The 22,152-nt window shown below is 43.2% G+C and overlaps 1 protein-coding gene across 1 annotated transcript; it reads left to right on the top strand.

Moving 5' to 3' along the window:
• Positions 1-18,381: 18,381 nt before the first annotated feature.
• On the top strand, positions 18,382-21,967 carry LOC121574347 (Krueppel-like factor 6). Its single transcript, XM_041886965.2, has 2 exons — positions 18,382-19,439; positions 20,636-21,967. The coding sequence occupies exons 1-2, from the start codon at positions 18,788-18,790 to the stop codon at positions 21,388-21,390; spliced, it is 1,407 nt and encodes a 468-aa protein (XP_041742899.1). The 5' UTR covers positions 18,382-18,787; the 3' UTR covers positions 21,391-21,967.
• The last annotated feature ends 185 nt before the right edge of the window (positions 21,968-22,152 follow it).

Raw genomic sequence — 22,152 nt, 5'->3', positions numbered from 1 at the left:
ATGGGTTAAAATCGTGTATAGTAACCCTAGGTGTAAAATAGTAAATAATGGCTATTTCTCAGAAAGTTTTAAACTGTCAAGAGGAGTATCTATTTATTATGGCCATCGAGATGTTAGCTATTACAATCAGATCCAACAATAATATCAAGGGATTAGAAATCCAGGGCTTAAAAACAAAGGTGTCATTATACGCTGATGATTCATGTTTTCTTTTAAATCCACATCTTGAATCCCTCCACAGCCTCATAGAGGATCTAGATACATTTTCTAACCTCTCTGTATTACAACGAAATTATGACAAATGTACTATATTACGTATTGGATCGCAAACAAATAAAAAATTTACATTACCATGTAGTTTACCGATAAAATGGTCTGATGGTGATGTGGATATACTCAAAATACATATCCCAAATGAAATAAATGATCTCACTCCAATAAATTTTAATAGAAAGTTAGCAAAAATAGATAAGATCTTGCTACCATGGAAAGGTAAATACCTGTCAATTTGTGGAAAAATCACCCTGATTTACTCTTTAGTATTATCCCAGTTTACCTATTTGCTTATGGTCTTGCCTACGCCTAGCGAACAGTTTTTTCCACACAAAAAATATTCAATTTTATTTGGAACGGCAAGCCAGACAAAATTAAACAGGCCTATTTATATAATGAATATGAATTCGGAGGACAGAAATTATTAAATATTAAAGCATTAGACCTATCACTAAAAGCTTCAGTCATACAAAAGTTATACTTAAATCCAAACTGGTTCTCTAGCAAATGAGTAAGATTGTCTCACCCAATGTTCAAGAATGGCCTTTTTCCCTTTATTCAGATTACAACCTCTGACTTTCAGTTATTTGAAAAGGAAATAATCTCCCAAATATCACTATTTCTAAAACAAGCCATAGAAAGTTGATTGCAATTTCAATTTAATCCTCCAGAAACGACAGAACAAATAATGCAACAAATATTGTGGTTAAACTCAAATATACTAATTGATAAAAAAACGTGTTCTTTTACAAAATGTTTAAAAAAGGTATAATCTTCGTAAATTATATCATTGGTAGGACTGGTAGAGTTATGTCGCACATGCAGCTAACAAAAATATATGAAAATGTCTGCTCTACCCAAAATTACAACCAAATAATTGTAGCATTACCGCAAAATGGAAGAGGAAAGTGGAAGGGGGATAAAGTAAGGAACTTGTCTGTTGGCCTTGCATTAAAGAACATAATTGGTTAAAGAAAACTGTGATATATAAAAAAGTATACCAGTTTCATTTAAGGACCAAAGGATTGACAGCCGTCCCATATAGATTGCAAAATAGTTGGGAAGAGATTTTTGACGTACCGATCCCATGGCATAGTGTTTATGAACTGATATGCAAAACGACGCCGGATTCAAAACTTATAATTTTTTGATTTAAATGATTATATAAAATTCTTGTTACCAATAGAATGTTATTTATATGGGGGATACAATCTTCCCAGCTCTGCAGATTTTGCTGCGAAGAGACAGAATCATTAGATCATTTGTTTTGGTACTGTCCATTTGTAGCTTGTTTTTGGACACAAGTCCAGGAATGGCTAAAGGATTGCAATATTTACCTGGAGCTAACCCTGCAGATAGCATTACTGGGTGATCTGAAAAGTCATAGTCAATCGATTAATAATATAATAATACTTTTAGCAAAAATGTTTATTTTCAATTTACAATCTGTAGAAACAATGAGAATAGAAAGGTTCAGAACTTTTGTAAAACATCACAGTACAGTTGAAAAATATATGGCAAATAGAAATCCAGTAGGGATGGTGTTAAGAGATAGATGGGTGGTGTTGAATGGAGTTGAAGGATGGGACTAATAACAACTAACAACAACTAATAACAACAAGATAACTAATAATGTAAGCATACTGTGTCCATAATAAGTATATAGGTTATAGGTTGAAAGCTTTTGTGAACGAGCACAGTTAGAAAGATATGGCATAGAGAAGCAATCCGGATGGACATCATGAAAATGATCGGAGAGGTTGAGGGTAGAGGAAGTTCAGGAGTAGAAACAAACAAAATATAATTATTGTAAAATTGACTGTGTCCATAAAATGTATATAGTATGTATAAGCTGGAAGAAGAGGCCTAAGCATTGTTGTTCACTAGTTTACTCCAATTAGGGAAGGGGTGGTGGGGTTGGAAAGTAATAAAGGGAAATATATTTTAAGAAAAGGATATGTATATGTATGTGTATATATGTATGTATGTATGTATGTATGTGTATGTATGTATGTATGTATGTATGTATGTATGTATGTATGTATGTGTATATATGTATAAATATATATATTTTTACGAGAGAAAAAAACATATTGGGGATTGGAAGTGATGCAGACAATTACATTGATGGAAGTTACAATCTATGTGCAATATTAAAGCTGATCTACCACCTACTAACCCCTAAAAAAAGGGAAAAAATAAAATAAAGAAAAATAAAGAAAAATAACCAAAAAAGTGTTAAACAAATCAAAATATATTTTATATTTGAGATTCTTCAAATAGCCACCCTTTGCCTTGATGACAGCTTTGCACACTCTTGGCATGCTCTCAACCAGCTTCACCTGGAATACTTTTCCAACAGTCTTGAAGGAGTTTCTTTCCTTCTTAATGCGTTTGAGCCAATCAATTGTGTTGTGACAAGGTAGGGTGGGTATACAGAAGATAGCCCTGTTTGGTAAAAGACCAAGTCCATATTATGGCAAGAACAGCTCAAATAAGCAACTTTAAGACATGAAGTTCAGTCAATACGGAAAATGTCAAGAACTTTGAAAGTCTCTTCAAGTGCAGTCACAAAAACCATCAAGCGCTATGATGAAACTGGCTCTCATGAGGACCGCGATAGGAATGGAACACCCAGCGTTAACTCTGCTGCAGAGGATAAGTTCATTAGAGTTACCAGCCTCAGAAATTGCAGCCCAAATAAATGCTTCACAGAGTTCAAGTAACATACACATCTCAACATCAACTGTTCAGAGGGGACTGTGTGAATCAGCCATTCATGGTCGAATTGCTGCAAAGAAACCACTACTAAAGAAACACGAGCAATGGACATTAGACCGGTGGAAATTTGTACTTTGGTCTGGAGTCCAAATTTGAGATTTTGGGTTCCAACCGCCGTGTCTTTGTGAGACGCGGTGTGGGTGAACGGATGATCTCCGCCTGTGTATTTCCCACCGTAAAGCATGGAGGAGGAGGTGTTATGGTGTGGGGGTGCTTTGCTGGTGACACTGTCTCTGATTTATTTAGAATTCATGGCACACTTAACCAGCATGGCTACCACAGCATTCTACAGTGATATTGCATCCCATCTGGTTTGGGCTTAGTGGGACTATCATTTGTTTTTCAACAGGACAATAACCCAACACGCCTCCAGGCTGTGTAAGGGCTATTTTACCAAGAAGGAGAGTGATGGAGTGCTGCATCAGATGATCTGGCCTCCACAATCCCCCGACCTCAACCCAATTGAGATGGTTTGGGATGAGTCGGACGGCAGAGTGAAGGAAAACTGTATATGCCAAGAAAAACCTAAATTTAATAACATGACTATTCCCACTTTCTCTTCGCTTGACTCTATGCCTTCTGGATACTTTTTCTGCTGGGTTCCACAAAAATGAAGGCCCTAAAAAACCTCCTCATGCTTTCACCCAGTCTTCCATGTCAGGCTACAGGTTATGAGATGTGTTCCCAAGCCACGTCATTTTCACTTTGCTCCCCATCTCCTTCTTCCTCCATGGCCACCCAATAAACACATGCGGTGGCCCTAATTTACTTTCCCTCATCTTGAGGTAACTCAGGACAGTATATATACGTTTCAACATCAAAGCTGTCATCAAGGCAAAGGGTGGCTATTTGAAGAATCTCAAATATAAAATATACTTTGATTTGTTGAACACTTTTTTGGTTACTACATGATTCCATTTGTGTTATTTCATAGTTTTGATGTTGTCACTATTATTCTACAATGTAAAAAATAGTAAAAATAAAGAAAAACCCTTGAATGAGTAGGTGTGTCCAAACTTTTGACTGGTACTGTATAATTATGCATAGCTTAACACATTATTAATACTTGTCATGTTTTGTGTTTCTTTTTGCTTTTCAAGTCTTGTGCCATCACTCTCTTAGGAACCAGAAGGACGAAAAGGAGAAAGTCAAAAGCTCCAGCTGAAATGGAGGAAGTCAAAAGCTCCAGCTGAAATGTCATTATGGAAATAAGAGTGTGCATAGTGTGATTATAGAACGGAGGCCATACGTCTCGGAGTTGTAAACCTAATCATCAACAGTGAATGTTAATCATGTTTTTTTTTTTTTTTTTTTTGTAAAGTAATTTCATGACAGTGTTGGTGTGTGGGGACCATGATAGATCCTTAGTGATGTGGACACCGAGGAACTTGATGCTCTAAACCTGCTCCACTACAGCCCCTTCGATGTGAATGTAGGCATGCTTGGCCCTCCATGATCAGCTCCTTTGTCTTGCTGACTTTGAGGCAGAGGTTGTTGTCCTGGCACCACACTGCCAGGTCTCTGACCTCCTCCCTATAGGCTGTCTCATCGTCATCGGTGATCAGGCCTACCACCATCGTGTCGTCAGCAAACTTAATGATGGTGTTGGAGTCGACATCCCACGCCATAATTTTTTAAGGTTCATATACAGTCACTGAACTAGGCAGACCAGACCCAGTTGCTATTACATTGGTGCCTAATGGAGAGCAACACCTTAAGCAGATCGGAACTGTGACCATTTTGTTCAATGGTAAACAGCCTGAGTAAGACATCTTAATTCATCCATTAAATTGGTTGGGCTGAGATAAGGGAGGTCTAGAGCACATCCAGACTTGTTACTCGAGCTGTTGATTTCGCTTTATAGGGTGGGGCAGAATTTTTGTTTGTTTGTTGTGGGTTCCAGCTCATGTGGGGGTAGGGGGAAATGAGGCAGTGGATAAAGTAGCTAAGGCAGCTGAAGAGGGAGGAGGTAGATGTGGTGGTCCCGTTAGGGGGGATGGAATGCAGGAGCATTATAGCTGAGGGGATGACCCAGAAGTGGCAGCGTGAGTGGGAGAGAGAGGAGAGGGGAAGGCAGTTTTTCAAAATGCAGAAGTCCGTGAGGAAGGTCAATAGGCACCTGGGGAGTGAAAGGAGGGATGGGGTTCTGTTGACAAAGATGAGGTTGAGTCATTGTAGATTGGGAAGTTGGTAACTTTTAGTCTGGAAACACCTAGATGGGAAGTGTATGCGGGCGGTATGGGGAGATAGGAGGATATTTTTGGGGTAACCACCTTTTCGCTTATAACCATTTTGGGCACAAATGACAGGCAGAGTGACATAGCAAGGAAGCTGTTGACATTTCTCTAGTCTATTCCACTTGCCAGCATCTACCGGTGTGAGGCTATTAGATACATAATGCTAATATATCATATTAAGGCACAGCTAAAGACTGAGCTTTACAGAAAAGCTTTCAAGGACATATGCTAATTCTGTTCTCCTGTCCACCGGATCTGATGACACCTGTATATAGCTTTGATTGTTGTCTGCTTACAATGTTCTGTGTTTTGGATTGTTTTTATTATTATTATTATTTTTATTTAAAAAAAAAAATTATTCAGTGCCTTGAGTGTGAGAAAAGTGCTTTACAAATTAAATTAATTATTATTATTATTATTACTATTATAAATATGTAAACAAAACAAAGGAGATGATCGTGGACTTCAGGAAACAGCAGAGGGTGCACCCCCCTGTCCATATCGACGGGACCGCAGATGGTCCACCCACGCAGACAGTGTGGTGAAGAAGGCGCAACAGAGCCTCTTCAACCTCAGGAGGCTGAAGAAATTTGGCTTGGCTCCTAAAACCCTCACAAACTTTTACAGATGCACAATTGAGAGCATCCTGTCGGGCTGTATCACCGCCTGGTACGGCAGCTGCACCGCCCGCAACCGCAGGGCTCTCCAGAGGGTGGTGCGGTCTTCCGAACGCATTACCGGGCGCAAACTACCCGCCCTCCAGGACACCTACAGCACCCGATGTCACAGGAAGGCCAAAAAGATCATCAAGGACATCAACCACCCGAGCCACTGCCTGTTCACCCCGCTATCATCCAGAAGGCGAGGTCAGTACAGGTGCATCAAAGCTGGGACCGAGAGAATGAAAAACAGCTTCTATCTCAAGGCCATCAGACTGTTAAATAGCCATCACTAGCACATCAGAGGCTGCTGCTGCCTATTGAAATCACTGGCCACTTTAAGAAATGGAACACTAGTCACTTTAATAATGTTTACATTTCTTGCACTACTCATCTCATATGTATATACTGTATTCTATTCTATAATATTCTACTGTATCTTAGTCCATGCCGCTCTGTCATTGCTTGTCCATATATGTATATATTCTTAAATTCCATTCCTTACTTAGATTTGTGTGTATTGGGTATATGTTGTGAAATTGTTAGATATTACTTGTTAGATATTACTGCACTGTTGGAGCTAGAAGCACAAGCATTTCACTACACCCACAATAACATCTGCTACACACATGTATGTGACAAATAACATTTGATTTGATTTGATTTTAATTCTCACTCCGACCTGCGAAAGGCAGCAATACGCAACACAGCGTCTAGTCTGCCAGAAACTCACACGAAAAATAAGTCTCGCTGCCTTTCGCTCGAACTACAAGACCCACAAAGCTCCTCCTCAAGATGGCACTGACAGACATGCCAGCTCTGCTTCTAGCGCCTAAGCAACTTTGTAGTTTTTATTTCAATTTTTTTATTTCTTACATTATTAGCCCAGAATGTTTTTTGCGTTATTACATACAGCCAGAAGGAACTTTTGGATATCAGAGCGTCGATAACTCACCAGCATTACGACCAGGAATACGACTTTCCCGAATTGGATCCTTTGTTCGTACCCCCCAGGGCAATTTAACTTATACCAGAGGCTGCTCCAAGATGCCGCCGGCGGAGAAGAAGTATTCGGAGTGGACTTCTAGTCCGACTCAGGAGGCGTGCACACCATCCACCGCTTCCGAGTATATTACTCGCTAATGTTCAGTCTCTGGACAATAAAGTAGACGAGCTCAGGGCGAGGATTTCCTTCCAGAGAGACATCAGAGACTGTTACATACTCTGTTTCACAGAAAAATGGCTCTCTCCGGATATATTGTCCCTGTCCATACAGCCAGCTGGGTTCTCAGTACATCGTGCAGACAGGAATAAAGAACTCTCCGGGAAGAAGAAAGGCGGTGGTGTATGTTTCATGATTAACTACTCATGCTTGTGATTGTGATAACGTACAGAAACTCAAGTCCTTTTGTTCACCCGACCTAGAATACCTCACAATCAAATTCTGACCGTATTACCTCCCAAGAGAATTCTCTTCATTTATAGTCACAGCCGTGTATATACCCCCTCAAGCCGATACCACGACGGCCCTCAAGGAACTACCCTGGACTTTGGGAAAATTGGAAACCACATATCCTGAGGCCGCATTTCTTGTAGCAGGGGATTTTAACAAATCAAATTTGAGGAAAACGCTACCGAAGTTCTATCAACACATTGACTGTAGTACACCCGCTGCCAAAACGCTCGACCACTGTTACTCCCCCTTCAGCAATACCTACAATGCCCTCCCCCGCTCTCCCTTCGGCAAATCAGATCACGACTCCATTTTGCTCCTCCCTTCCTATAGGCAGAAACTCAAACAGGAAGTACCCGTGCTAAGGTCTATTCAATGCTGGTCTGATCAGTCGGAATCCTTGCTTCAAGATTGTTTTGATCACACGGACTGGGATATGTTACGGGTAGCCTCTGAGAATAACATTGACATATACAAGGACACGGTGACTGAGTTCATCTGGAAGTATATTGGGGATGTTGTTCCCACTGTGACTATTAAAACCTACCCAAACCAGAATCCGTGGATAGATGGCAGCATACACGCAAAACTGAAAGCGCGAACCACCGCATTTTACCATGGCAAGGTGACTGGGAATATGGTTGAATAGAAACAGTGTAGTTATTCCCTCTGTAAGGCAATCAAACAGACAAAACGTCAGTGGAGTCGCAATTCAACGGCTCAGACAAGAGACGTATGTGGCAGGGTCTACAGACAATCACGGATTACAAAGGGAAAACCAGCCAGACACCGATGTCTTGCTCACGGACAAGCTAAACATCTTCTTCGCCCACTTTGAGGATAATACAGTGCCACCGATGCGGCCCGCTCACAAGGACTGTGGGCTCTCGTTCTCCGTGGCCGACGTGAGTAAGATATTTAAGCGGGTTAACCCTCGCAAGGCTGCCGGCCCAGACGGCATCCCTAGCCACGTCCTCAGAGCATGCGCAGACCAGCTGGCTGGTGTGTTTACAGACATATTCAATCTCTCCCTATCCCAGTCTGCTGTCCCCACTTGCTTCAAGATGTCCACCATTGTTCCTGTACCCAAGAAAGCAAAAGTAACTGAATTAAATGACTATCGCCCCGTAGCACTCACTTCTGTCATCATGAAGTGCTTTGAGAGGCTAGTTAAGGATCATATCACCTCTACCTTACCTAACACCCTAGACCCAGAGTTTGCATACCGCCCCAATAGATCCATAGACGATGCAATCGCCATCGCACTGCACACTGCCCTATCCCATCTGGAGAAGAGGAATACCTATGTAAGAATTCTGTTCATTGACTATAGCTTAGCCTTCAACATCATAGTACCCTCCAAGCTCATCATGAAGCTCGGGGCCCTGGGTCTGAACCCCGCCCTGTGCAACTGGGTCCTGGACTTCCTGATGGGCCGCCCCCAGGTGGTGAAGGTAGGAAACAACATCTCTACTTTGCTGATTCTCAACACAGGCGCCCCACAAGGGTGCATGCTCAGCCCCCTCCTGTACTCCCTGTTCATCCATGACTGCGTGGCCACGCACGCCTCCAACTCAATCATCAATTTGCAGACGACACAACAGTTGTAGGCCTGGTTACCTAGAATGACAAGACAGCCTACAGGGAGGAGGTGAGGGCCCTGGTGGAGTGGTGCCAGGAAAATAACCTCTCTCTCAACGTCAACAAACAAAGGAGCTGATCGTGGACTTCAGGAAACAGCAGAGGGAGCACGCCCCTATCCACATCGACAGGACCGCAGTGGAGAAGGTGAAAAGCTTCAAGGTCTTCGGCGTACACATCACTGCCAATCTGAAATGGTCCACCAACACAGACAGTGTGGTGACGAAGGCGCAACAGCGCCTCTTCAACCTCAGGAGGCTGAAGAACATTTTATTTGTTCCACTGCCTCGCTTGAACCTACTCTAGATTTTGTATTACAAGGTTATGTTGGAGTCCATAGAGATAGGGTGGCAGGGGGAGGAGGAGGGTGTGCTACCTTTATAAAGCGGCGGATCCCATATAAGTGTGTGGGAAAGGGAGTTGAACAGGAGTATGTAGTGGTAGAGGTGTGGTTGTGAGGGGGGAATATGGTAATAGTGAACTTTTACAACCCGTGTAAGAGACTAGAGTTGATGGCCCTTGGGAATGTAGACAGCCAAGATAGGAGACGGGTAATGTGGTGTGGGGATTTTAATGCTCATAGTACGCTCTGGGGAGGGTTTACGGACTGATGTAAATGGACAAGTGTTGGAGGAACTACTGGATGAGAAAGGGCTTGTGAGTCTTAATGACAGCTGGGGAACCAGGACTGACCCAGTAACTGGAAATAAATCTGCTCTGGATCATACTTTGATCCCAAGTTTAATGGCAGGCAGATTACGTTTTGGAGGAATCTACAGGGGTTAGTGATCACTATCCTATCACCTACAGCACCCAATGTCACAGGAAGGCCAAAAAGATAATCAAGGACATCAACCACCCGAGCCACTGCCTGTTCACCCCGCTATCATCCAGAAGGCGAGGTCAGTACAGGTGCATCAAAGCTGGGACCGAGAGAATGAAAAACAGCTTATATCTCAAGGCCATCAGACTGTTAAATAGCCATCACTAGCACATTAGAGGCTGCTGCTGCCTATTGAAATCACTGGCCACTTTAAGAAATGGAACACTAGTCACTTTAATAATGTTTACATATCTTGCACTACTCATCTCATATGTATATACTGTATTCTATAATATTCTACTGTATCTTAGTCTATGCCGCTCTGTCATTGCTTGTCCATATATGTATATATTCTTAAATTCCATTCCTTACTTAGATTTGTGTATATGTTGTGAAATTGTTAGATATTACTTGTTAGATATTACTGCACTGTCGGAGCTAGAAGCACACCTGCAATAACATCTGCTAAACACGTGTATGTGACAAATACAATTAGATTTGATTTGATTTGATCGTGTGTACTGTAGGCTTGAGGGTGGAAGATTCAGTAGGAAATGGATTGAGTAGATGGATATTTGGGAAAGCGGAGTAGGGTCTGTTTCAGGAGGAGTGAACAGGAGCTGTCTCAGGTTGATCTCAATTCAGATAGAGAAACAGTGAATGATGGAGTAAGAGGAGCAATAGCAGGGGCCGCAAGGCAGGTGATTCCTATGGGTACAGGGGGGGGAAAGAGTAACGCAGTTCCCTGGTGGACTAAAGAGTGTAGAGAAGCAGTGAAGTGTAGGAACAGGGCTTTCAGAATGTTGAAAAGGTCCCATAATTACCAGCAGCTGATTCAGTATAAACAAGCACAAGCAGTAGTAAGGAGGATTATTAGGACAGCTAAGAGGGAGTGTTGGCACCGGTTCTGTGGAAACATAGGCAGGACCACTCCTGTGGGAGAGGTATGGGGAATGATTAAGAGGATGAGTGGGGGCAGATTGGGATCTCCCTGTGTTGAAAAGTGGGGAGATTGTTGCAGTGAGAGATATGGATAAGGCAGAGATGTTAGCCCAGGCATTTGTGAAGGTGGACAGCTCAAATAATCTGACAGAAGAGGGGCAGCCTGGGAGAGAGAGGGTCAAAGGAGAACATCCGGGGACCTGGATCAGAGAGAGATGGTGGGGGATGCATTAAATTCCCCTTTTACATTGGCTGAGATGAAGAGAGCATTAGCTAAAGCTGGGGTAGCATCTCCTGGGAAGAATGAGATGTGTTTCATAATGATGGCTCATCTCAGTGACACTGCAATGGGTCCTTTACAATAAGGTGTGGCAGGAAGGGAAACTGCCTAGAAGTTGGAAGCAGGCTGTAGTAGTGCCGATACGGAAACCAGGGAAAGACCCTACTAGTCCTTCAAGCTATAGGCCGATAGCGTTGACATCTCACGTATGTAAACTTATGGAAAGGATGATAACGGAAAGGTTTGCTTACTTTCTGGACAGTAGAGGACTAATGTCACCAGATCAAAGTGGGTTCAGGAAAGGCAGGGGAACAATGGATCCTGTACTGTGCCTTGAGTTAGTCATACGGAAGGCACAGGCAAATAAAGAGGTGGTGGTAGCCATTGTCTTTGATGTAGAGAAGGCTTATGATACAGTATAATGTGGAATGAAGGCCTACTTATTAAGCTGGATAACATGGGGGTTGGAGAAAGGATTTTTAACTGGATAAAGGATTTTATTTTTGGGAGCGATCAATACAAGTGAGGGTGGGAAGCTCTATGTCAGAAAGCTATGAGGTGGATAATGGTACCCCCCAGGGAAGTGTCATTAGTCCTTTGTTGTTCTCTATTATGATTGACAATGTATTCTCCCAGGTGAGACCTGATATTGTTAGTTAATTGTTTGCGGATGACGGGGTACTGTGGAAGAGAGGGAGAAATATTACCCATACAGCCAGAAGAGTTCAAGAAGCGATTAGTGAAGTTGAGCAGTGGTCCCTCAGGTGGGACTTTAAGTTTTCAGTTTGCGAAAACACAGACAGTGTTTTTTTCTAGAAGGAAGGTAATATACTTGAAGTTGTATGGAAGGAATCTGGAGAGGGTGGGAGGGTTTAGGTTCCTGGGGGTCTGGTTTGACACTTGAATGACATGAGTGGAGCATATTAACAGAGTCGTTGTCAAAGGAAAGAAAATATTGAATGTGATGCGTTGCCTGTCAGGAATGGAGTGGGGGGCAGATAGAATGGCGTTGGAAATGCTATATATAGCCCTGTCAAGGTCATCACTGGATTATGGAAGTGTAGCATATCGATCAGCAGTTTAGAGATCTTTAAAAAAGCTAGATGTAATCCAGGCCCAAGCCCTAAGAATATGTTGTGGAGCACTCAGGACCTCCCCAGTGGCAGCGATGCAGGTAGTTGGGAGAGATGCCGTTAAAGTTAAGAAGACAACAGCTAACCATGACATATTGGGTAAATCTACAAGGACATAAGGTTACACATCCTACAAAAAAGGTACTCCTAGAGTGCTGGGAACATGAACAAACTCTGAATACAAGTTTTGGGTGGATAGGCAATGGCATGGCGAGAGAGATGGGGTTGTTTGGGAGGGAGTTTTGCCCCTCTGTGGCTCTTCCTGCTATCCTACCTTGGTCAATCTACAAACAATACCCCATAATGACAAAACAAAAACAGGTTTAAAAACTGAAATATCACATTTACATAAGTAGTCAGACCCTTTACTCAGTACTTTGTTGAAGCACCTTTGACAGTGATTACAGCATCGAGTCTTCTTGAGTATGACGCTACAAGCTTGGCACACCTGTATTTGGGGAGTTTCTCCCATTCTTCTCTGCAGATCCTCTCAAGCTCTGTCAGGTTGCACAGCTATTTTCAGATCTCTCCAGAGATGTTCGATTGGGTTCAAGTCCGGGCTCTGGCTGGGCCACTCAAGGACATTCAGAGACTTGTCCTAAAGCCACTCCTGCGTTGTCTTTGCTGTGTGCTTAGGGTCATTGTCCTGTTGGAAGGTGATCCTTTTCCCCAGTCTGAGGTCCTGAGGGCTCTGGAGCAGGTTTTCATCAAGGATCTTTCTGTACTTTGCTCTGTTCATCTTTCCCTTGATCCTGACTAGTCTCCCAGTCCCTGCCACTGAAAAACATCCCCACAGCATGATGCTGCCACCACCATGCTTCAACGTAGGGATGGTGCCAGGTTTCCTCCAGACGTGACGATTGGCATTCAGGCCAAAGAGTTCAATCTTGGTTTCATCAGACCAGAGAATGTTGTTTCTCATGGCCTGAGAATCATTTAGATGCCTTTTGGCAAACTCCAAGCGTGCTGTCATGTGCCTTTTACTGAGGAGTGGCTTCCGTCTGGCCACTCTACCATAAAGGCCTGATTGTTGGAGTGCTGCAGAGATGGTTGTCCTTCTGGAAGCTTCTCCCATCTCCACAGAGGAAATCTGGAGTTCTGTCAGAGAGACCATCGGGTTCTTGGTCACCTCCCTGACCAAGAACCCGATGGTCTCTCTGACAGAACTCCAGATTTCCTCTGTGGAGATGGGAGAAGCTTCTCCCCCGATTTCTCAGTTTGGCCGGGCGGCCAGCTCTAGGAAGAGTCTTGGTGGTTCCAAACTTGTTCCATTTAAGAATGATGGAGGCCACTGTGTTCTTGGGGACCTTCAATGCTGCAGAAATGTTTTGGTACCCTTTTCCCAGATCTGTGCCTCACACAATCCTGTCTCGGAGCTCTACGGACAATTCCTTCGACCTCATGGCTTGGTTTTTGCTCTGACATGCACTCTCAGCTGTGGGACCTTATATAGACAGGTGTGTGACCTTCCAAATCATGTCCAATCAATTGAATTTACCACAGGTGGACTCCAATCAAGTTGTAGAAACATCTCAAGGATGATCAATGGAAACAGGATGCACCTGAGCTGAATTTCAAGTCTCATAGCAAAGGGTCTGAATATTTATGTAAATAAGGTATTTCTGTTTTTTATTTTTAATACATTTGCAAACATTTCTAACATGACGCTTTGTCATTATGGGGTATTGTGTGTAGATTGATGAGTATAAAAGTAATTTAATACATTTTAGAATAAGGCTGTAATTTAACAACATGTGGAAAAAGTCAAGGGGTCTGAATACTTTCCGAATGCACTGTAAATCTAGGGTTGCTTGAGAGTGTTAGAGATGTTGAGGAAGGAGTAGATTCAGTTATAAGTGAATATTTAAGAACACAATACTATGCTTTCTTGAATATATTCACAGATGGGTCTAAGGACCCTAAAACAGGGAGGACAGGTGCAGCTTTTAATGTTCATGAGTATAAGGTGGAAGTGACAAAAAGAGCAACAGATAATTTATCTGTTTACACAATGGAGTTGTTGGCCATACTATTGGCTGCAGAGTGGGTGGAGGAGGTGTGGCCAGACAGGGTAGTCATCTGCTCTGACTCCTGTGCAGCACTGATGAGCTTAAATGCATTTGTGTCTCAGAGCAGACAGGATGTATTGTATGAGGTTTTGCAGTGCTTGTATAGGGTGAAACAGATGGGGGTATTTGTGATGTTCCTCTGGGTACCAGCTCATGTGGGAGTAAAGGGGAATGAGGAGGTGGATGTTATCGCCAAGCAGGCTCTTAAACGTTCTAATGTTGAGATGGAATTGTCAATCAGTAAAGCAGAAGCCAAGGGGTTATTAAGAACAGTGGTTAAAAAACAAATGGCAAGAGTTGTGGAACAGGGAGAGAAAGGGAAGACACCTGTATAAGATCCAGGAAAAGGTGGGGGCGGGATGTCCTCAGGCCGAGAGAGAAGGGAGGAAAGTGTAATCACAAGGCTGAGACTGGGACACGAGGGGGGAGGGGGGGTTGTGCCACCTTCATAAAGCAAGGACTTCCTTACAAATCAAATCAAATCACATTTTATTGGTCACATACACATATTTAGCAGATGTTATTGCGGGTGTAGCGAAATGCTTGTGTTCCTAGCTCCAACAGTGCAGTAGTATCTAACAATTCACAATAATACACAAATCTAAAAGTAGAATGGAATTAAGAAATATATAAATATTAGGACAAGCAATGTCTGGAGTGGCATTGACTAAATACAGTAGAATAGAATACAGTATATACATATGAGATGAGTAAAGCAGTATGTAAACATTATTAAAGTGACTAGTGTGCCACTATTAAAGTGGCCAGTGATTCCATGTCTGTGTATATAGGGCAGCAGCCTCTAAGGTGCAGGGTTGAGTAGCCGGGTGGTAGCCGGCTAGTGATGGCTATTTAACAGACGGCCTTGATATAGAAGCTGTTTTTCAGTCTCTCGGTCCCAGCTTTGATGCACCTGTACTGACCTCGCCTTCTGGATGATAGGCAGTGAACAGGCAGTGGCTCGGGTGGTTGATGTCCTTGATGATCTTTTTGGCCTTCCTGTTACATCGGGTGCAGTAGGTGTCCTGGAGGGCAGGCAGTGTGCCCCCGGTGATGCGTTGGGCAGATGGTACCACCCTCTGGAGAGCCCTGCGGTTGCGGGCGGTGCAGTTGCCGCACCAGGCGGTGATACAGCTTGACAGGATGCTCTCAATTGTGCATCTGTAAAAGTTTCTGAGGATGTCAGGGGCCTAGCAGAATTTCTTCAGCCTCCTGAGGTTGAAGAGGCGCTGTTGCGCCTTCTTCACCACACTGTCTGTGTGGATGGACCATTTCAGATTGTCAGTGATGTGTACGCCGAGGAACTTGAAGCTTTCCACCTTCTCGACTGTGGTCCCGTTGATGTGGATAGGGGTGTGCTCCCTCTGCTGTTTCCTGAAGTCCATGATCAGCTCCTTCGTTTTGTTGACATTGAGAGAGAGGTTATTTTCCTATCCCCACTCTGCCAGGGCCCTCACCTCCTCCCTGTAGGCTGTCTCGTCATCGTTGGTAATCTACTGTTGGCCTACTACTGTTGTGTCGTCTCCAAACTTGATGATTGATTTGGAGGTGTGCGTTGCAACCCAGTCAGGGGTGAACAGGAAGTACAGGAGGGTGCTGAGCACGCACCCTTGTGGGGCCCTTGTGTTGAGGATCAGCGAAGTGTAGGTGTTGTTTCCTACCTTCACCACTTGGAGGCGTCCCGTCAGGAAGTCCAGGACACAGTTGCACAGGGCGGGGTTCAGATCCAGGGCCCTGAGCTTAATGATGAGCTTGGAGGGTACTATGGTGTTGAAGGCTGACCTATAGTCAATGAACAGCATTCCGACGTAGGTATTCCTCTTGTCCAGATGGGATAGGGCAGTGTGCAGTGCGATGGCGATTGCATCGTCTGTGGATCTATTGGGAAGGTAAGCAAATTGAAGTGGGTGTAGGGTGTCAGGTAAGGTAGAGGTGATATGATCCTTAACTAGCCTCTCAAAGCACTTCATGATGACAGAAGTGAGTGCTACGGGGTGAATACTAGGCAAAGGTATTGAACAGGAATATGTGGTGGTGGAGGTATGGTTGAGAGGAGGGGTGCTAGTGGTAGTGAACTACTATAATCCGTGTCAAATATTGTACCTGGAAGTGCTGGAGAGGGTGGAGGGCCAGGAAAGAAGTAAGGTCATGTGGTGTGGGTATTTTAATGCCCACAACACGCTCCTAACAGATGAAGAGAAGGCAGAGATGATGGCCAAAGCGTTTGTCCAAGTGCATAGCTCTGCAAATTTGTCAGAGGTGGGGCAGAGGGGGAGAGAGAGAACGAGAGATGAGCATCCTGGAGTGCTGGATAGGAGGGGGGATGTAAATTATGCGTTGAATGCACCATTTAACATGGTGGAGTTGAAAAGGACAATAGGTAAGGCTGGGTTAACTTCACCTGGGAATGATGAGGTGTGCTATGTTATGTTGGCCCATCTTAGTGATGAGGCACTGGATAAGGTATTGGTGTTGTACAACAGAGTGTGGGAGGAGGGGAAACTACCAGGCAGCTGGAAGGAGGCAGTAGTGGTACCAATCCGGAAGCCAGGGAAGGACCCAATGAGGCCAACAAGTTATCGGCCAATATCTTTAACATCACATGTATGTAAGATTATGGAACGTTTGATTACAGAGAGGCTAACTTACTTCCTGGAGAGCAGGGGGCTAGTATTGCCACATCAGATTGGGTTCAGGAAGGGTAGGGGAACTACTGACCCAGTGTTCTGCTTAGAAGCAGAGGTCAGGAAGGCTCAAGTGAACAAGGAGACTGCTGTAGCTGTCTTTTTTTATGTGGAGAAGGCATATGATATGATGTGGAAGGAGGGGTTGTTAATCAAGCTTGATTTTATGGGGGTAGGAGGAAGAACGTACAACTGGATAAAGGATTTCCTGTTTGAAAGGTCTATCCAGGTGAGGGTGGGATTTTACAGGCATGCTGGGAACATGAGCAAAGACAGAACACAAGCTTTGCGTGGGAGTGTAATGCCCAGGCGAAGGGACTGTATGGAAGGGAGATCAGTCCAATGATAGCTATTCCTGTAAATCCACCATGGCTACTCCCGCCTCCAGTAGTTGATCTAGAAGTGTTGGAGAGACTACAGAAAGATAGGGAGGGTGTTGATCCATCTGATTTTTTAAAGAGACGTCTGGATACTGTGTATCAGGATTTTGTGGCCATTTACACAGATGGTTCAAAAGATCCAAGGACAGGACGTACTGGGTCAGTATTTGTAGTGCAGGAATGTGGGGTGGCAGTCAGGAAACGTATTACAGATCATCTGGCTGTATGTACGGTGGAGCTGATGGCCATACTGTTGGCCTTGCAGTGGGTGGAGGAAGTCAAGCCAGACAGAGTAGTTATTTGCTCTGATTCATGTGACGTGTTGATGAGTCTCCAGTCCTTTAGCTCAAGTAGCAGACAAGACCTTTTTTATGAGGTGCTACAAACCCATGGCAGGATTAGACAGATGGGTATACAGATACGATTTACTTGGGTCCCAGCCCATGTGGGGGTGGAAGGGAACGAGGCAGTTGATGTACTTGCTAAACAAGCACTTTATAGTGGGGATGTTGATGTTGAAGTTTCAATGAGTAAGGCAGAGGCAAAAAGCCTGATATGGACAGTGTTGGTGCAGAGATGGCAGTAGCAGTGGAATAGAGATACTAAGGGCAGGCATTTATTTCAAGTACAGAGGAAAGTCAGGGAGGGGAGGACGACAGGAAGGGACAGAAGAGAGGAGGCTATTTTTATAAGATCAAGGGTGGGACACCGCCGGTTGAATTAGACCTTAAATGTGATAGGAAAGCATCCAACAGGAAAGTGTGATTATTGCCAGGAAACAGAAACCGTGGAGCATGTATTGCTACAGTGTGGGCAGTATCAGAGGGAAAGAGAGAGGCTGAGATCTAGTATGAGAGAGAAGGGGATACAGGAAATTAGTTTAAAGAGTATATTGACTAGAACTTCATTAGATATAGTCTCAATTATTTTGTTATCTTTTCAAAGAGCAACGGGGCTGGCAAGTAGTATTTCGCATCTCCCTGTCTCTGGCCCACACTCCAGTACAGTAGATGGCGATAATGCACCATAACGTTGGATGCCAACCGCCGATAAACCCCACCAAAGAAGAATATTCCACTTTTGACGTCATAACTATGCTACACAAAAGCTGATGCGTGGGGTAGGTGAGCTAGCAAAACATTTTCCACGTTTTTGAGTAAGAATATTCGAGAAACAATTTGACTCAAAGTATGAGTAGTTTAGTTGTTCATTTTGTTTGATTTAAAAGCTATTTTCTATAGAATTATAAACAGTCAGTCTTTTGTCTAGCCAGAGGCTAACTAGACTGTTTGCTATCTATCTAACTAGCTCGCTAACCAGCTAGCTACCTTGCTTACCCAAACAACAAGGACTGAATCCTGAGGCTTCTGTTATTTTGCAGTTGGAACTTTTTCGAACTGTTGGGAAACATCACATCTAGCTAATCACTACCATGAGTTTGACGATGGAGACCAGTGTCTCTTTCCTCAAATATGAACTTGCATCTACCATCGAACAGGCAGTGACGTGTGCAGTAGAAACCGTTTTGAAGGAAACTGCTAGAGTAGTCGGTATCAAACTGGCCGCAGCTCGGACTGCTGCTGCTGAGTCTCATCGTGAGAACCAAAGTTTGAGAGAGAGACTTGACGTATCGGAGGGTGAACTCAAAGCTACACGCTACTACATGACAGCAGCCGAGAAGAACATCAAACAGTGTTTACTTCTTAATCACAACCAGCCTAGATCCGGTGCTTTAGGTCCTGGTTCAGAAGAGTCTCTTTTTCTCTTTCCCCCCACTGCTTCGGGGAGTCCTTCCAACATGCTCACGACCCGTGGGCCCAAGTCGTTTCGAGGCTCATCCACACGATCACAGTTTTCTAAGTCACTCCCCAGTGTAGGTCTTTGCTTACCAACAGTACAGCATGAATGGCCCAGGAGCAGCGAAAGCTTGACAAGAATACGGACATCCTCCTCCACTGTCTCTTCTACCAATCCCTCACGAACATCCAAAGTGCCACAATTAGAGGTTGGAAACTCACCTCATCACACTGAGGAGGATACAGAGGGTCAATTCTACATTACAGACGATGGTGTTGCAGAGAAAGGTAGGCTTATGCCCTACACATAAAATATTTAGGGTATCTCAGATTGTTCAGGCAATTCTCACATAAAAAAAGTATTTTTAACAGGCTTTTTACCTTTGTTTCACAAACCATTTTTGAGAAAATCATGATGAAAGTGGCCGTTTTATGCTCTTTTTAGACCTATACATGCTTCCTGAAAGACCCTATGATCTGTGAACCATACATGGATGGTACATACATCTTGGTGTCATTATACTCCTTATAATCTGCTCTAAAATATTCTGAAATAAAATAAAAAATCACATTAATTTATTCAATGTAAAATATTATTAGTATCTCAAAAGTACCCTTTTTTATTTTGCTTATTTGTTAGACATATTGTTTGGAACAATATACTCATCAAATACATCACATTTCCAGAGTGGGCTCTGCTACTTTTGAAGAAATTATCAAATGTATACATAGAAATTGACATTATAGTTAATTAACCAATCACAGCCCTCCTGTAGGATTCAGCAAATCACCATCAGAGGGAGTTATAATGTATGCCATTAGGCAGACACTATTATCCAAAGCACCTTGCAGTCATGCGTGCATACATTTTACATATGGGTGGTCCCGGGAATCGAACCCACTATCCTGACGTTACAAGCGCCATGCTCTACCAACTGAGCTACAGAGGACCACAGTTCCTTTTGAATCCATTTTCGCGTTCACTGTGTTGGTCATAAAATTGATCAGAACTTTAAAAGTAAGTCTCCACTCTGGAAATGTGATGTACTTGTATATTGTTTAAAACAATGTCAAAAAATTAACCAAATCAAAAAGGGTACTGTTGAGATATTAATATTAGTCGTTTTAATGTTGAATAAATGCATGTGTAAAATTGTATTTCAGAATGTAGTGATACTCGAGCACACTATTAGGAGTATGACACCAAGGTTTTGTCTGTATCATATACGGTTCATGGATCATTGGGTCCAAAAAGGGCCTAAAATTGACACTTTAATTATCATGTTTTTAATCATGATAACAAATGTAAAAAGCATATCAAACATACTTCCTCCCAATGAAGTTTCTATATGAGAATTGCCAGAACAATTGGAGATACCAAAAATATTTTCAGGCTATGCTGGCATGGAATCGCCCTATTTGCATGTACTCAACAAATGAAAAGTCTCCTGCTCACTGATCATGATATCATTCATCTCTTTCAGAGTACAAAGTCTGTGCAAGTGGAGGAGAGGACTCTGGAATAATTCAACACAAGCAGGAGGGGGGAACAGTGGCAGCAGAGGTCCCTCGCAGAACTCCTGATATTACCAACTTTGAGTTGGAGATGGGTCAGAGTCACCCAGCAGGCAATGTGAATGACCTGGGCCTGATCCAGGTGCTCGATGAGGTGGATGAAGTCAAAAGAACAGTTAAAATTGAAAACGACCCTGATGTCCCTAGTATGATGGAGTCCCAGCTCCCTGAATCGTCACAACAACTGCCACAGATGCCAGCTCACATTGATAACAATGATGGTGACAATGATGGTAACTTCATGGGGTTTGTCCCACCCCCTGCAGGGGACCCTGGTCTTATTGGGGCTTTTGAAGTCCAAATGGAGAGCTCGGATAAGGTACATCGCTGCAACGTGTGTGGCCGGGGCTTCCGCCGCTTCTACTGCCTGAAGACACACCAGCGCATTCACACAGGTGAGCGGCCGTATCCCTGCAGGTATTGCGAGAAGCGTTTCCGCCACCTGGACAGTCTGCATAAGCACCAGCGCATCCACACTGGGGAGAGGCCCTATCGCTGTGCCCAGTGTGGCTGCTGTTTCAGGGAGCTGGGCCAGCTCAAGAAGCACAGGCTGACCCACTCACCTGCTCCCACCACACCCCATCCGGCAGTGGCACTGTCTCTACTCCAAGCAGGGCCCTCCTACACATGGCCACACCTCCACTCACAGTCCCTGGATTCCTGATCAGGATAGATTTGGTACACACATTCATACAAACATATTTTGTAAACGTGATATGATGGTACTAATTTTGTGTGTTAAGTTCATCCTAATCAAAAGTTAATATTTAATTGACAATGTACACAGAAGCTGATCATGTAAAGAATCATCTATTTATATTGCTGCTTGTTCACAATTTTCTTAATTGGCATAAAAGTTCATTATGCAGTCACAGATAGGAGCAGGTCTGCAGATTCCACCTGGAAAGGTTTATTCAACAGTTTGGCATCAAGGATTGATTTCCGTTAACTACAGACACACACATACGTGGTCAAATGGAAATACAGAACACTTGAGCTGAGTTGATGGCTCAATACAGAAATGAAAAGTGTATTTTTGTTGGTATCACATACATCTTTATCAACAGTTTAACACTATAATTATAAAGCCCAAAACTGTGAAGGGGAAAATATGTATTTAAAGTGATGCTTCTGTTCTATATTGTTTTCTTTAGCCTGTTCATTTTGAACAGCAATTTATTTATTTTTGTACGTTTTTGATTTACATGATAATTTACCAATAAAGTCATATTTTCAGAGTATTATTGGATTTTTTTTTTTAGCATTGTTACAGTAAAATAGAACATCTGAAACAGTGCCCTAGACACCAAGTTTATTCATCAAAAAATATGGTTATTACAATATGTTCTACACATCACAAAATGCAGATACCTATACTACCCTGCCCTTGCTGTCTGGCATTGCTCATCTAGGGCCCTGTGTTTTG

This window comes from Coregonus clupeaformis, chromosome 9 (assembly GCF_020615455.1).
Source record: "Coregonus clupeaformis isolate EN_2021a chromosome 9, ASM2061545v1, whole genome shotgun sequence".
Lineage (NCBI taxonomy): Eukaryota > Metazoa > Chordata > Actinopteri > Salmoniformes > Salmonidae > Coregonus > Coregonus clupeaformis.
The sequence above is the reverse complement of the archived record's forward strand: the minus strand, read 5'-3'. Positions and strand labels throughout refer to the sequence as shown.

Bases quoted from the DNA above. Each gene is read 5' to 3' on its own strand.
- LOC121574347 (XM_041886965.2), top strand. From the start codon at position 18,788: ATGAGTTTGACGATGGAGACCAGTGTCTCTTTCCTCAAATATGAACTT. The intron at 19,440-20,635 runs GTAGGCTTATGC...CATCTCTTTCAG, and splicing joins CGATGGTGTTGCAGAGAAAG to AGTACAAAGTCTGTGCAAGT.